Source organism: Alosa pseudoharengus, unplaced genomic scaffold, assembly GCF_046254945.1.
Source record: "Alosa pseudoharengus isolate Yale_2024_CS ecotype anadromous, Long Island Sound unplaced genomic scaffold, YU_APseudo_1.1 YU_APseudo_1.1_scf_13, whole genome shotgun sequence".
Taxonomy (NCBI): domain Eukaryota; kingdom Metazoa; phylum Chordata; class Actinopteri; order Clupeiformes; family Clupeidae; genus Alosa; species Alosa pseudoharengus.
In genome coordinates, this window is record NW_027468598.1 from 15,911,632 (window position 1) to 15,929,421 (window position 17,790).

The window sequence follows — 17,790 nt, forward strand, 5'->3', positions numbered from 1 at the left end:
GAAGTGGTTGAGCACTGCTCTCCCATGCCCACATCCACGGCTGAAGTGCCCTTGGACAAGGGTTGAGCCCCTAACCCATCACTGCTCCCTGAGCGCCGCTGTAGCAGGCAGCTCACTGCTCCGGGTTAGTGTGTGCTTCACCTCACTGTCACTGTGTGTGGAGTGTGTTTCACTAATTCACAGATTGGGATAAATGCATAGACCAAATTTCCCTCACGGGATCAAAAGAGTATACTTATACTAGACACAGCCCTGTGGGACCACAGTATTTAAAACACTGCTGCTGATTTAAGACTGTTCACTCTAACGTGTTTGGTGTTGAAAGTGTTCTTAATCCATTACAGCAGGGTTGTGTTATACAGTATGTTGTGTATGTGCTTGGGTAAGAGTGGTTCAGGCTACTAGGTTCTGTAAATGCCTTGAAACAGTAATAATAGTTGATGTGCCACAAATAAATATTTTAAAATGTTGTCATTAATTCATATATTCTTTCATAATTCTAAATTTTATTTGTGTTTGGATTCTTGCTAGCCTGGAAACCAGGCACATCTGAGAGTTCATTGTCCAGGCTAGAATATTGGAGGATGTTTGACAATAAGACTTCTTTCAACAAAAAAGTTATGAAACTGAGACATTATGACATTTCACCATTCCTAGTTGTGAAAGTTAATCCCCAGATTCTAAACCAGCAAGGCCTGCCAAGTAATCAGGAAAGAATACAGAATACCCCTGATAATATGATGAGACTAAGGCCTCTGTATTAAATGTACAACAGAGGGCCTCAGCCAAGGTATACACTTCTCATCAGTATGAAGATTACTAGTGTCCATAGCCTGTTTCTGGTATCTGTACATTACAAATGTTTCTTTCATATGATACAACCGTGGCTCTGTAGCCAAAACAATGGCTAATGACTGAAATGCTGTTAAGAAGAGGTATTACAAATCTGTAACTACATGCAGCTATTACAATTAAATGCACTTTACCTTCACTGCAGTGCTCCTTAAGACATAACATGATGTTTGTATCATTTTGTAAGGCAAAATCCACTCTGAGAATGATTACATCTAGATGAATGGACAATGGCATTATTTGCCCGAGTGGCCAAAAAGTCACACCACTGCTTCCCAATTTGAACTGTTTGCATCGTACAGACTGATTATTTCAGGCACCCAAGGTCTGATCACAATGCTGCTAAATGCATCTCCTGTGTCCTTTGATCATTTGACTCAGCCCTTCACCAGGGTCAGAGAGACTCAAGATGAGTGGTATTTTGTACTGTAATGTAAAATATTAATGTTTGGTCTCTAATTGATCCTTGTTATATGGGCAGCAGTCTGATCATGGTTTCATTACAATCTGAAAAATGTGCCATATTTTTATAGCCCAGCTAGTCCAATGTGATCTCTGCTGGGCCTTGATTAATGGGGTTATAGTGTTATTTTAGGGCCTCACAGGGATTGGTCACTGGCAAATGCATATGAGTTTTGGTGTATAAAACCAAACACCCGAGAGTGTTCGGGAAATTGGCTTCTCTTCTCCGTCCTGCTCATCTACTCTTTCACACTCTTTGTCACACCCCTTTTCTCTCACTCATTCATCCCAGGTTTGGTTTTGTGTTTACTTGACATCTGTAACATTTAAGCTAATGTGTATTGCAGTATTAAACTGCTGATCTACCATACCCTTGCCCTTGCTCTGTTCCTTGATCTACCATACCATGCCCTTGTGTTTAACATTTGGTTTATAACCTGTTTAGTGATATTGTAGGTTATTTACATGTGTTTTCTACAATATTCACAAGTCTAATGCATCTTACTGTCCCATAAAGTTATGACACACCTGAACCTTCCCGTCAGCTGTTTTCCAGCCGTCACCGTCAAAGGGGCTGTTCCAACATTTTGACGGTCCTTACAATTTCACAGTCAAATATTCATTTTATTTTGCTTTTTGTCATGGCTAAAATTGTTGGTATTTTCTTCCATGGAAATGTTTTTGACTCAAACAAATTACCCATTACCCAATAGTGTGTTGTACAACCAGAGGCAATCACTGTCAACAAGTGTTTTGTGTAGCTTTTAATGACACTTTGCAACTATCAACAGGTATTGTGGCCCACATTTCCTGTCCTCTTAGTATTTTGGCCAAGGTATTATGTTTCTTTTTCGTAAGGGCGAGCAAACTGCTCCAGCTGTCAAAGGATTGAAGGGTGCCCTCCATAAACTGCATGTTTCAGCTCTTTCCAGAGATTCAATGGGATTCAGATCATCATGAAATCATTGAGGGCCACTTTATGATAGTCCACTGTTTATTTCATGGCCGTTCTTGAGTACTTTTAGCCGTGAGTTTTGTTTCATTATCCAGTTTGAGGACCCATGACTTGTGACTGAGACTGAGCTTTCTGACACTGAGCTGTATGTTTCACTCACAGATGCCTTCCAGTCTTGAGATTTCATTGTGCCCATCACAGACTCAAGGCACCCTGGACCAGACAGGGCAAAGCAGCAACAACACATAACCAAGCCTCCTTTTTTTCAAAATTCTTTTCTTGGACACCTTAATTTTTTCGTCTGTGAACATAGATATGATTTGCTTAAAAAAAAAAAAACTACGGTCTCAGTCCAAAAGACATTTCTCTTATAAGGATTGTGAGTTCACGATGTGCACAATATGTGAAATGCTCAAATTTGCACTATCCTTCTATCCAGTCTGAGGTCCGTTTTCCTCTTGCAGCTACACCCAGTGAGTCTGTCTATGGTCCCATGCACCTGAAAAAGCTCTAGTCAGTAAAACATCACGCTGTTTGGCTTGAAGATGTTTAACATACGAATGATTGAATAAAGGATCAAATATGTTTGCAATAATTAAGGTGAAACAGTTAGTTCTAATCACTTCTAATCCAATAATCACATCACTAGACATCATCACCATAATGTTCATCATATTTTTATAGTGACAAATCTGTCAAATAAACAACAAATTACTTATTTCTTAACTTGCTTTGAATTTCATCGCTTTTAAGGAAGAAATGAAGCATTCTTTCAATAATCTCTAAAGGTTCCAACAAATTCTGCCACAATTGTAAATATACATAGGCATATAGCATTTTAGTTTGAACACATAAAGTTAGAGTATTTATCATTGTGGTTGTTTTGAAAATATTAAATTTCAAATGTAAAATATTTTGTGACAATGAAGAGTTAAGACTCAAACTTTAAAGGCAAAGGTTGTTTTTATTGGTACCACAAGTGTACATAGCAATTGCTTATATAAGCACATCTGACCACACACACCTATTGACACTAAGGAATGCAATTACAGATATTTACACGTGTTTGTCTTACAATTCTTTGTGAAAGCAATCTGGAGAAAAAAAAAGAACCAAGGTCTTTTCCAACGATGGCTTTTTCAGTCGAACTATCCATGACTTTCTCAGTAGAACCAGAAGATTGTTCCATAGCACTCAACATTTTAATACATTTGACATGCTTTCAACTTCTGTTCCACCAATGTCATATGACACATTGGCATTTAACATTGAACATCACCAAAAAAATACACTTTGAGATGCATATGTTACTCCTTAGCTTTACCTTGCCTGTGCTTTTCTTCCGCAGTCAACATAGGCAGCTTTGAGATCCTTATGGCATTAAAGGATAAAGGATTAAGCCTATAGCACTCTCTCCCACCTCAGCTCTTGATCTGGAACCAAGCGATTATATAGCGTGTCCATGGCTGCCAACCTTCTCTAGCACTGGGACCATGAACTCCCAACTGGAAGGAGACCCAAACCAGACCCACGACTGGATGCTGGACCAAAAGACCCAGTGTAATAAATCTCAATGAGATGACTTCTCATAGAGAGCCGATTGGCCCAAAGAGATGTCTGATCTTCTCTGAGAGAGATTGTAATGGCGTCGCAGGCACCACAGAGCAGAAGTTGATGTAGGCAGAAGTGATCGGGGCGTGCTATCACAGTCCACCATTAGAGGATTTAGCCATTTCCTTCCCAAACTCGCCAAGCCTCCAAGTCAGTCCCATTCCCTCATACATTGTCTTTTTGTCGGTTTTACCACAATACCTTCTTCCTTTTAAAAAAAACAATAGGGTTGCATTCCTTGGGGCCAACCCTCTCAAACAAAATGTATTTTAAAAATATGTTTTTCCTTCTTGTGAAAGTCACTGTTTAGGCTTCTGGCCCATGACTATGATTTCCAGGACGTGAGTGAGATCGATCCATCATCTTGCTGAGCATCTCCATGATGTCTGGATGCTCCCGCGCCCCACTGATAAACTCTTCCAGGGTAAGTTCTCCTGGGGAAACAGGAATGAAGGGAAGTGTTGGTGAGCACAACCATTTTCAAAGAAGCATAGTGTAACACCATGAGCAGCACAGTTATAGAACCCAATTCTAAAACGTGCAGATGTCTATGAGCTCAGGTTTTCAACAGACTTAAAAGAGCTAGAAAACATCTGGATGCTTGTCATACCCTCGCCTTTGACATCAACCTTTGTGTAGATGAGTTCCACTATTTCTTCAGGAGGGACATCATATTTCCGAGTGATATCTTGAATGGCCTGGAAAGACAGTGGAGAATACAATATTTAAATCCACTGGCATTCTCCAGGTTTTGTGAAATACAAAGAAACACTGAGAAATACCACATACCTATTGCTAATGAAATGGCCTACTTCAATATCACAAAATGCAAACGATGTACTCTTGATTGGAAAATGCAAGACCTTTGATGAACTTTCTTCATGACTAACATTATCACATCTTTTCAATCTGTCAACAAGGCTCGAGTCAAGTACTGTAGAGACATCTAATCTGAGAGCTACCAACCCTCACGCATTTGATTGGTGTAAGAGCGCGTGGAGCCAATCAAATTAAAGAATCTCACTCTCAATGTGTGAGAGTTGGCAGCTCAATGGAGGAAAGGAAAGCTGCTTTAGTTGACCATTCAGTGGCAGGAGTGTCTGTGTCATTTACTCATTTGGTCATATTAACCATCTATTAAAGATAAATAGCTGAATGGGACGATTAACCGTGCTATTCTGGTTTAGCACACAGAAAATCCAAATGACACTCAGCTTGCATATTTTGGACTCTGAAGAAAACATATTCTTAAAGGACTACAACATACATAACCAGCACATATGAAAGATTATCTGTTAAAGGTTACCAAAGGGCCATCAAGGATTTAGGTCAGACTTAGGGGCAACGGACTGTCAGATTAGAAGTAATTGCGGGTCTATCAGAAGCCTTTAGAGGGGGTAATCTCTGCGACTGAACACTATTTTTAGAGAACTTTTCTCAGAAGTCCACTGCTGAGAGGGACCACTTTGCATCATAAGCCCCATGCCTTGCCAGTGACATACTTCAGTACAGTGAAGACGTACCTTGAATATTGTCTCCATTTCATCTCTGTCTATTTTTCCATTTCCGTCTTGATCAAAGAGCTTGAAATACCATTTCAGCTTCTGATTGACTTCTCCTTTCAGTAATAAACTTACTGCTGCTATATATTCCACAAAGTCTATATATCCGTCCTGAAAAAGAGAGAGATACACGTGTAAGGCATATATTTTGCACATGGAATTAGGAAATTAGGAAAAGATGTGGGAATGCAGTAGGTTTTAATACTGTATATGCTGTACATAACTGACAAAAACTGAAAAAGACTTTAATGTATTGTACAATTACTAATATGACTATCTATCATTTGTCATAGTACAGAATCGTTCATGAAATATTACCAAAAGTTCTACTCCTGAGATCCTTGTGCAGCACACGAATGACCATATGTGCAAGATGGTCCGTGTAAGCCACAAAAGGATGTGCGTTAAACTAAACCAAGAGCAACAGCCAGCATCTACAACTACTCTCTGGAAACACAATTCTCCTAAATGTTGTGGTCTTCATAGGCATTGCTGTTCCTGCTAGTTACCCTGCAGGTTGACATCTGACTAAATGCCATCAGTAGTGTAGCCATTCTGAGTCTTAGCTGGGATGTCTTACCCCGTCCATGTCAAATGTAAAGAAGACTTGGTCCACGTAACTGCTGGCTTCCTCGGTCATGCCCCGCATCTCCAGCATGGCCTTGAGCTCAAACAGTGTGATGACTCCTGACGGGGATCCCTTCATGAACTTGTTGTACCAATGGTGCATGTCCTCCGCCAGGATATCATCCATGTTGGAGCCATGAGCACCCATGGTATTCTATGAGGATCAGGTAAGCTTGAGATGGAAATTAAATTTGAAAAAAAACAGCCCAAGTTGTTTTTGCTGTCACTGTCGTTGTGAATTGTCTCCCTTTTGCTTGTTGTTGTATCTCAGTGGCCCAGTACTTCCAGTAGTTTCGAGGTGCAGATTCAGCCAGCAGAGGAGTTCGGATGCAATGTGCAGGAGCACTACCGAGATACCTCCACTGACAACGCAACTTCAAGACAGACTAAGAGGCACTGAGAACACTGACCAAATGTAAGCCTTTCAGCCCCTTCACATCTAAAAGGGGCACTCACTTCTTAATTGGATAATTAACAAACTCTTCTGAGAAGCTGGGACCTTCTACAGCAACAGGAGCGGCTGGCAAACTCCACCCCTTGTCGTGACACACACTAAGTCCCTCTATGGTCCTAGCCCAGGTCTAATACGAGATGGATTAGGACCATTCTAAAGCACGACTTAAGCCCTTTAAGAAGTCCGGGTGTCACATTGGTATCACCATCTCAGTGGTGGTGTAACCTTCTGAGTGGAGGCTGGTGGATACTGGTAAAGTTTGTTGGGATTCCCTGAGAGGGAAGCCCTTTCTGGGGAACTGTGCGGGAGTCCTGTGCTATTTGTGGGTACATTGAGAATGCTATTTCTGTTACACAGAAGTTATTATAAATGCAGAATAACTTACTGTGTGACACATATATATAGGTCAAAGCAGAGATTTTAAATGTTTTTGCTTTAAGATTTCTTCAGCTCTACATTTACTAAGAAGCAGGGCAGCTCCATGTCATAACTATGTAGCAAATCTAAATAGAATAGACGGAAAAATAACAGATCTACAAAAATAAATAAAATAAGATATTAAGAAGAAGTAAATTAAATGAATATGTTCAAGGTATCTAATCATTTAAGTAGATTTTGATGATAAATGTTGTAGTTCCCTTTATTAGCTTGTAACAGGTGCACTTTAGAAGTTGACTGAAACTGAAATGGCACTGAAATGGTGAAGGAGAGAATGGTATATTGGTATATAGGTATATTGGACTGCAGGAAATAAAAGAAATCCACATGCAAATGCATTAACCCTTCCATTCTTGTATTGTTTTGCTTTGACTCTATAAAGGGACCTTGAGTTTGAGAAAGGCGCTATATAAATAAAACATATAATAATAATAATAATAATAATATTAATAATAATAATACGGTAATAATAATAATAATACAGTAATAATAATAATAATACCAGTTAACAGCTTTTGGAGTTCCACGACTCTTAAAAGTCATCACAATGCATGACACAATGTAAAGTAATGAACTGTATCACATCAGTAAAGTGATTAAACTCCATGAACAATGCCACTAAAAAAGTGAAATGTTACTAAATGTCCTACTACTGTCTAAATGTTTTTTTAGGCTTGAACTGTCTTGTTTCTCCCAAAATATATTTCAACTGTTAAAATACCAGTACTGATCAAATATATGTCAACTCGTAAAATATGAAATGCGTATTAACCGCTTCATAAGAATGTGCTGTTAGATGTCTTGTCAGAGGTCAGGGACAGGGCACATGGAACTCATAAGAATCGGTACATAAGCCTTTGGTGTTAGAGCTTAGGCTTGACCAAGTCCAGACTGCCTGCAGAGAGCCTTGCATAAAGGAACTGTATACATTATCCACAAGTAGGAAGGAACTGCCCTGTTGTTTGAGGAAATTTGTAGGCCTAATAGGCCTACTCATTTTGTAAATCATATTTTTTGTAGCCTGGCCCCACCCGACTCATTCATGACGTGAATAGAGTCTGGGAACTCTCGACAGGGAAATGTTTGCAATACTTGCACCACGACGGGCACTAACTTTGAAATCACTGGTCCAGCCTTACCAGTCAGAGATTCCTAACGTTAATTCCTCCTAAACTTTACAAACTCACAATAAACAGCACCAACAGTCAGGAAACAATGTATGTGGGTCTACCTTTGCTGTAAATACATTTCTGCATTTTTCCAACTGCATTTTTTGACGTTTGAGGGTGTTGCTGCTTCTGTTTATCAAAATAAGTTTCGGATTCGTCATCCCCTCTCATCGCTGATTGGCCTGACATTTTTCTTGTCTGAGGGAAACGGTTATGAACTGTGGTATGCCAGACTAGATCTCCCTGAAAGAAGATCTAGGTGGGCGAGGCCAGGCTATATTTTTGGCTATTTTAAAACCACATAACTTTCAGTGTCCCGCCGGCGGGACGGTTACCCCCCTCCCCCACCTCCCCCCAACATTCTAAATCAATTGTATGCACCATATTGCTATGTAGCATAGTAATGTTATACACCATTTCAAAGGTTTGACTCTTGGGAATCCAAAAATGACAACTTTTTTCATGTACAATCTGTATAGTGCTTTATATTCTCAGATTAATCTTATTATGTCTCAATTAAATTTGATCCAAAATGCCCCCCTCCCCCCTTCCGCTTTTGGTGCTACCCTGACTTCTGGCTGCAGTGTAGCTGCAGCACAATAAGTAGATGCAACATATTGGGTACTGAAATATTCACAAGAATCCATACAAATTGAATCTTCATGTTGTGTTATCCAATATTAGTTGTACAGATGTATAGTCTATCTTATACACACTCATTGAACCAACAAAGTAAATGCAAAAATAGAGACATTTTTGTAATCATTAAATATTTAGTGTAGTCATTCCATATCAGAACCCCTGAAGTATAATCCAAATACAAGCATGAAACCTCAAAGTGTTACCTTTCATTTGAGACCAGGATTATGCTTCTACACAAAGGGGTTCATGTGCAGTAAGCATTTGATTGTCAGTATGCATTTTGGATAACAAAAAATCCTATGGGGAGTATCCATAGGCATTTTACAAAACGCATGGGCATACCTTGGCAAATAATAGTCTAAAGCACTCATATTTTCATTCTATATTGATCTACTTTTGCACACAACTTCACAAGACCTGGTGCTAGGGCTCAGTTGTGTTTCTAAGGGATATCAAGAGACCTAGAGGGCTGAAATGTGGTCAGTTCAGAGATGCTTGTAATCCGGCAGAAAGAAAAAACTATATTCTAGCCTCTGTAACTCTTAGTGAGTACATCACACATTTATTTTGACTGTTTCCTACGAAAACTAGAGGTTCTCAGCTTTCTATAGAGGTCCAACATTTGATGGTAGGCCCCAGAAGAGGTGGGAACAATGCCCTTGTAAATAGGCACAGTGCAATTTCAGGCAAAAACTTGAAATTCTTTTTGAGAGTTATGCTGTTAAATAAACTAGCAAAAATATTGATTTTAATGATATCAGGGTATAAACAGGGTACACATTTACTAACTGAATAAAAATGAATGTCCATAATAGTTCTTGAGCCAGACCCCCTATTTTGGTCCGTCAGTACCATTCAAGGGGAATTATGTGGCTATCCATTTGTATCGTACCTCCCGAGTTGTACGCGCAAACGTGATGTAATTGCCTGGCTTGAAGCACTTATAGCGTTCCAGTTTGTCTTTGTGGGAAAGAACATGGACGCCACCATGCAGGGCAGCTGTCTCAGTAGTGCTGGGCGCTTGCCTAGAACACGAGAGCCAGCAGTAAAGGTGATGCTGGATCGCAGCGTTACTCTAGTCATTTTTGGCAAACTAGCCTACCAGCCTAGAAATAGGAAATTTGTGATAGCATTGCATTGGTGGTATAGCTTTTTGCATTTGTGTGTAGGTGTATATTATGGGTGAATATATCCCCACAAAACTTCCCTGATGGGTGTAATGTTTATGATTTATAACATGTGATGTTATGATGTTATAGTATTTCCACATGTGATGTTATTTAGGTTGTAAGCAGACATTGTTTCATTCAGTCCAAAAGGGGGCGCTTTTAGTTTCATTGTTAGGTTGAGACTCCAGCGAGGTATTCAGAAATAAAGATAGCGATGCTAGCAGAGATAAAAACGATTGTACTGGAGAAAAGTTCACTGAAGAATCTAAAAGCTACTTTGCTGTGTCAGAGTTTTACTCCAGAACTTTACAACGGGTTATTTACATTAAGTCAATATTTTTTGTATGCAAATTTTCTGACATCTTATGTGTAAATGAGCAATTACACTGTACTCTAACCTCCACTTCAATTGGACTTGTTGTATTCCTACATGGAGGTTTTTATAGATAGATAGATAGATAGATAGATAGATACTTTATTGATCCTCAAGGGGAAATTCAAGATTTTATGATGTTATACTTCTTCATAGATTTGTTATAGATTGGTTGTTTATGATTTATGACCTATAGTATAGAAAATAAATAAAAGTTCTGGAATACATTGCTGGAATACATTTCAACAAATCTATGAAGAAGTACAGTAGGCCTACAGGATTTCAGGAATTCCAAGAACATTCCACTCTAATTTGTCATCAAAATATGTATCTGAAATACAAACTATTGCATATTTCAGTGGATAATGGCTCATTTATACATTATCACATACAATTTAATAAATAGGCTACTAAAAATATATACAGTAAATAACCAGTTGGGGAAGTTATGTAGGGATATCTATAGTTAAGATTTTTACCTTGTTCACCTAAACATATCCCTATAGGCATACCAGAGACCAAAACAGGGATGCAATGCTATCATTTATTTTCAAACTCTACGTATTTCTTTCACATGGTACTGACCAACCTCTCTGGCTCAAGGACTATAGTAAGACAACTTTATAAGTTATTTTTTTTCACTTGTTTCTTGAGATCATGAGTACTGTTGCCACTAAAAAAAAAAAAAATTGGTTTTACCTAGCTCGAGTTGACTAGCTCAAACAGGTAGAGCTTACAGGCAGCTACAGTGTTACACTCTGGGGGCATGTTAATGAACCCCCATGTTATGCCCCCAGAGCGCTGTAGCTACCTGTCTGCTTTACCAATTTTTTTTTTTTTTCAGACAGTACTCGGTGACCTCAAGAAACGGAGATCTATATGAAAAATTGGCAGATTTCTCATTTAAAAGTAACTTATAGAGTAGCTTGTAGCTTCGCTCATTACATTTTACCCATCACTGCTTTTGCCTAACATAAGAATTGCCAAAGACAGAAATAGCAGTGAGATTGCCTCCTACATGATTACTACCATACTATATTTCTACAACTCCTACCACTACAAACTATATATTTGCAGGCGTGCACAGTTTGATTCTGCCAAAATTTGCTACTGTCAAGGCAAATGTAAGTAACTGATAATAAAACAAAACTTGACATGAATCATTATGTGAGCCTATAAAAAGATTAGAAAACATCTAGTAGATCAGTTAGTTGATCAGTAGATAGTAGATCTGTTGCCCAAACTGTTGTATGTCATTCAGTGAGGTGACTTTAATAAGGACGTGAAAAGCCCTTAATCAACATTAAACAAGCTGTAATCCTGATGGTGGTTTTACCTGATGGTGTAACTTTACCATGTCATGTCACTTGATGGTGTAACTTTACCATGTCAGTAAAGTTGCTGTTCCCCCCATGTCGTGACACACACAAAGTCCCTCTGTGGGCTAGGTCTCCTACATCTCCTGGAGATGGATTAGGACCATTCAGAAGCACAACTTAAGCTCTTCTCAGAGGTCAAGGCGTCACATAACCGACTTCTCCATGGTTGGAGGCTGGTGGATACTGGTTAAGTGTGTCGGGATTTCCTGAGAGGGAAGCCTTTCTGGGGAACTGTGTGGGAGTCATGTGTTATTTGAGGGTACATTACCCAAGAAGAAGGCTATATCTGTTTCACAGAAGTTATTATACAGTAGATTCAGAACAACTTGCTGTAACAAAAAAATATAGGTCAAAGCAGAGATTATAGATATTTTTGTTTTCAGATTTCCACAGAAAAAGTATATTTAATCAAGAAGCCGTGCAGGGCAGCTCCTTGTCATAACTGTATTGCATTTCCAACTTCTAATATAATAGACTGAATTATTAAGACCCCTTCATTTTGGTCTGTCGGTACCATTCAAGGAGAATTAGTGTCATAGTAATTTTTGGCAAGTTATACCACTCTAGAATTATGTGATGTTATTGCATTGGTGGTAGCTTTTTGTGTTTTAGCACCTTGTTTATGTCTATTATGCATGTGCTGTGCAGGTGTATTACTGGTGAATAGGGATCCGATCCCCACAAAACCTCCCTGACTGTTTCCGGCTTTTAAGAACATAAGAATTGCCAAAGGAAGAAATAGCAGAAATCCACCAAGTTAAGTAATTGATAAGAAAACAAAATTTGATATGAATCATTAATGGCATACAAGGTTATAAAAATATTATAAAATACCTGGTCCCTAAAATGATTTGTGATTTAAAAAAAAGGTTGAAGACATATAAGAAAGTTGCTTCACTTGAAATCTCCACAGATTATGTGGCACATAATGAGGTCAACAACGATACACTCTCAGAATATGGTTTTGAGTGTAGGGCTTAACATTTAGACGCAAAAGATTGAAAACAATTGAGAACAAATTCCTTTGAAATTCTAAAGGCATTTTGATGCATATACTGCAATACTTCCTTTGCTCTCTTATACTTTAACTTAGTAAAAAGTTGGGATTGTTCCATTTTGTTTTTAAATTGATTGCTCGGCATATTTCTCTAAATTAATGTTTCGCTATTTTATACTGTATGTATGTATGAATCTAATTATTATCCAATAAGTGTGACTTTTCTTCTTTTTCAGAGTAAAGCATTCCTGTCCTTTCATTTGAATTTTGAAATGTTTCCAGCACCCGGTCACAGGTTTGACAATGAGAGATAGTAAATCAAACAGCTGTAGTTGTTCGACATCTACTTAATCATAAGAAGCAGAGGTGGAGGTAGGCCTATAACATGCAGAAATCAGAAAACAGCTGAAAAAAGGAGCAAAATATGACCATGAGAAATTTACAATTGCCAGGGCCAGTTTGCATTGAAGACATGCTTAGGTAAGGTGTCTGTGATTCTTCTAACCCTGATATTGTAAAACCTTAGAGTGAAATGTCATGTTTCTGCACTGTTTCTCATGAAGCATTCTATAAAATGGACCAAAGACTGTAAAACAAGCTGTATGTGAACAATCTTCTATACATCTAGCATGAGATATGCATGGGCATGGGGCAGTCATGGCCTATGGTTAGGGCTTTGGGCTTGTAACCAGAGGGTTTCCAGTTCGATCCCCGACCGAACGACTGAAGTGCCCCTGGGCAAGGCACCTAACCCCTCACTGCTCCCCGAGCGCAGCTGTAGCAGGCAGCTCACTGCTCCGGGTTAGTGTGTGCTTCACCTCACTGTGTGTTCACTGTGTGCTTTGTGTTTTCACTAATTCACGGATGGGATAAATGCAGAGACCAAATTCCTTGTATACGCAAGTATATTTGGTCAAGAAACCTGATTTACATTTACATATTGGTTTGGATTTCCCTCACTTTCGTCGCCACTCACAACGAAAGATCTAAAAAGGAATAGTCAATATTATAGCTTGTACACCAGAAATAATATTCTCTGAATAGCTAGTAGTGGGCTGTTAGATCTAGTAAAAGGTTTGACATGGGGGAGGAAACTACTCTTTTTTGCCTCCGCCTCGTCCATTAGTTTTGTATATTGGACACCTCAGTGGCCGTTATCCCTTACATGGTGGAGTATACCTGCATTTACTGTACTTAAGAAGGAGGTAGAGCCATTTAAAGAGCAGTTAAGATAGACTGGTAGACCAGTTGTTTGGGAATAAGTCTGCTAGTTTCCAGGTGTATTGCATGTCATTCATGAGTTGACTGTTAAGGACGTGAAAAGCCCTTAATCAACGTTAAACAGACTGTGATTCTGATAGTGCTTTTACCACGTCAGTGCACTTTTCTTTAAAGGAGCACATAGACTACACATTACAATGGAGTTTGCAGAGTTGCAGAAAACTTCATAAACAACTCTGGCATGTTGGCCTAGAGAATCCTCTGAGCTTCTTTAAGGTTAATGGTATGATTCTTCACACGTCTTTATCCTGACAACCCCAGAGGAATCAACAGATGGCATGTTTAACCCCACTTTGGGTGATAGTAGGGGAACTCTTCTGCGTGATCCAGCACTGGCAAAGCCAACCTCTAGAAGTCTGCCCTTACAGGATTAACAGCAGGGATTGATCCTACCCATGAACCCAAAAATACATGTGGTGCCATGTCCAAGTTGGCATGGCAAGGCACGTTTATTTATAAATAGCATGCTTATACACAATGGTAATTCAAAGTGCTTTACGAATGAACAAAGAAAAGAACACAGATTTAAAAGTAAAGTGTTTTCAATCAGTTAACAAATAATGGTGTCTTACAGTTGAGTCTAGACAGTTGGAACGCCTTCAATGTCACAAGAGCTGAGCACTCATTGCATCAACAGATTTCTTGCAGTACTCTGAGAGGTAGATCTGGGGCCTCATTTATAAAGCGTTCTTACGCACAGATTTGATCTTAGACTGTGCGTACGCTCAAATCCATGCCAACGCTCAGATTTATAAAAACCGTCTTTGAAGTGGAAAAGTGCTTATCTCCACGTCAGGTTCAAACTTGACGTACGACCATTTCCTTGTGGTAATGCCGGGGTACTGCAAGTAATCTGAGGTCTAAGTGTTTTTCAAAATTCCAAGACCAACGATCTCATGTCTTTCTTTGCCATATGCATGATCAATATCAGAAGATTTTTAAAGACGTTTTTGGACGCAGCTTATTGTTTCATGGTTTGGCATAAAACTGCTAATGAGAACTATAGCCCACTTAAGAAAGTGAAAAGACGTATAGCTTACTTATTTCACAATGTCTAAAAAAAAAACACCAAGACCTACGATAGAATAATTGAAACATTCTTACAGGTGATCTAGTATATTTAGTGTTTTCACCAATCTAATATTGACCATTAAATGTCCAATTGCAATCGTTTAGGAGAGGAAGGCATTCAAAAAGGCATTCGAACAGTTTGATAATGTTGGAGGTTATTGTGCAGTATTGGGAATATAGGATAGTATTTGATCATACAGTTTTGAATGTTAAAAGTGAATAAACTTTTTTGAGAGGTGGATAAACTCTAATAAGAGGTGGGTAGGCCTAAACTCTATTTATGAAATTTCAGAGGTGGATAAACTGCGTTTACTCGCGTTTAGCCTCCACTACATCCTAATTTGCGCTTCGTAACAAAAAGGTAATATTTGACTGTAAGCTATACAATGTAGGCTATAGATATTTTATATCATATATAGCCTACACAACCAAGGGACGGAAGTTATCCTCTGAAAGCAGGGCATCTTCATATTTAGTGTTGCGTCGGAGTTGCGTAAAGAGGTGCAGAGCGCGCACCTGTTTGCTTTTTTTGACTGGCAGTGCCCAAGATCAGATGACAATACGTGAGTTGAATAATGTAGGATAAAATATAAAGGTAAGCCTAAAGCAAACAATAAAGGACAATGTTTAAGCCATTGGACATTATTGAAAGAAAATGATAGCAAAGATATGCAGAATGAATGAAAAATGACCGGCGAACTAGCCTACTTTTTCAGCAAAAACATAGCCTACCCTAAAAGAAACGTTAAGCCTGCATGACATATCACGCTTATAATTTAGTCCTCTGTTTTGTAGGCTAAATCAGCATATTACCCTGGGTCATATTGGATACGTAGCCTACTGTACCATAACGTACAGGATTATATAGGCCTAGAGGTCTTTCCTTCATAGGCCTACCCTTTTTTTTCTACAAAGTAGGCCTAAACATACGAAATGTTGATTATTCACATTACTGCAAGCAAAAGGAATGAAAGCGAGCAGAGGACAATAGACATGGATGCATACGATCTCTTTCCAGAAAGCTTTGCTGGAAAAAACATAATTAGGTAAGCTATTCGAACTGACGCATATAGGCTAGTTAACATCAGATGGCAAAGGCTAGGCCTATACAATGTTTTCAATATATAATTTTACATAAGCTACAGCTTTTAGGCCATTGATTTCATTAACACATATGCTAATGATATTGATGAGGGGGTGTTTACAAGGCGGAGACCTAAAACCATCCGGCTGCGCACAAATTGACGTTCATTTGTGATTTATAATGGGCACATCTGGAAGGGTGGCGTACGCACGTTTTTTTGTGCGTACGTTCGTTTTCTCTGAATCACACGTACGATCATTTCAGAAATGATCTAAGATCAAATGAAGGATGGTTTCTACGCAACCCTTTTATAAATGAGGCCCCTTGCCCATTTAGGGATTTATCAACAGTTCACAAACATTTAGGGTGCCAAAGTAAAGCTTTACAAACGAACATGATAACAAATTCCGGACCATTTAAAGGCCATAGTCAGTGAGTTTGCATAGGTATGGCGCAATACATTGAATAACTTCCTGGTATTGTTACTCTTTAAAAGTTGAGATCATTCCATTTTGCCATGGTTATTGTTATATTACAAGAGTATGGACAGACGAATGCTACTTACACTGTACCTGTTTGTTGTTTAAATTGAGTTACCTGTTGTTACTCTAACCATGCACTTGAGTTGACTACAGTGGGCATGGGCAGAATGTGATGTAGACAAGGTCAATGTCAACTGAAAAGACGTTACATGTCGTGGTCTGCTTGTAAAGCACGTTAAGGAATTATTGGTGTCTCACGTCAGAGGATGCCCTGCTCTCGGACACTGCGGTTTTATCGACTGCCCCTCCAGACATCCCCCTGATGCTGACACCCCACATCACTTCAAGTCCAGCTATTCATCAGAGCTTAAGAGACCCAACTGATCATGATCCCAATCAAAGGTTCAGTTCCTAGAAGACTTAAGACCCCTTCAGCCAATGGGTGGCTGGCAGAGGAAGTCACTGATTAACCCTCTTGAGGAAGTGACATCAATCAGCCACTAGTCTGTAGACACGGAGGAAGACTTTTGAACCCAGAGTGGGAGAGAGCATGTTCAGACTGAAGGGTCTCGAAAAAAATGGACTTTATTGAGTTTCCTTGCAGCACTGCAGTAAACATTGAAAGGAATAACTGATACAGTCAAAATATTTACTTTTTTCTTTCGTTTACTCATATTAGTGTACATCCCCAAAACAGAAAAAGTTGGGACATTGTGTAAAATGATAATAAAAACAGAATATAATAATCTGCAAATCTCTTAAACTCATATTCAGTTGTAAAAATGGACACAGACAACATACTGTATCAAATGTTGAAAATGACAAATTTGAATATTTCATGGAACATATAGTTAATTTTGAATTTGATACGAGCAACATGTTTCAAAAAAAGTTGGGACGGGGATAACAAAATGCTGGAAAAGTTGTGTAATGATAAAGAAACCTGTAACCGGAGGGTTGCCAGTTCGAACCCCGAACAGTAGGCACGGCTGAAGTGCCCTTGAGCAAGGCACTTAACCCCTCACTGCTCCCCGAGTGCCGCTGTTGATGCAGGCTCACTGCGCCGGGATTAGTGTGTGCTTCACCTCACTGTGTGTACACTGTGTGTAGTGTGTGTTTCACTAATTCACGGATTGGGATAAATGCAGAGGCCAAATTTCCCTCACAGGATCAAAAAAGTAT

At 39.1% G+C, this 17,790-nt stretch overlaps 1 protein-coding gene across 1 annotated transcript; it reads right to left on the reverse strand.

Annotated features, from left to right (window-relative positions):
• Positions 1-4,186: 4,186 nt before the first annotated feature.
• guca1c (guanylate cyclase activator 1C) lies at positions 4,187-6,217 on the reverse strand. Its single transcript, XM_076281535.1, has 4 exons — positions 6,023-6,217; positions 5,404-5,553; positions 4,491-4,578; positions 4,187-4,314 (listed from the first exon to the last, which is right to left on the reverse strand). Exons 1-4 carry the CDS (start codon positions 6,215-6,217, stop codon positions 4,187-4,189), a joined length of 561 nt encoding a protein of 186 aa, XP_076137650.1.
• Between the last annotated feature and the right edge of the window lie 11,573 nt (positions 6,218-17,790).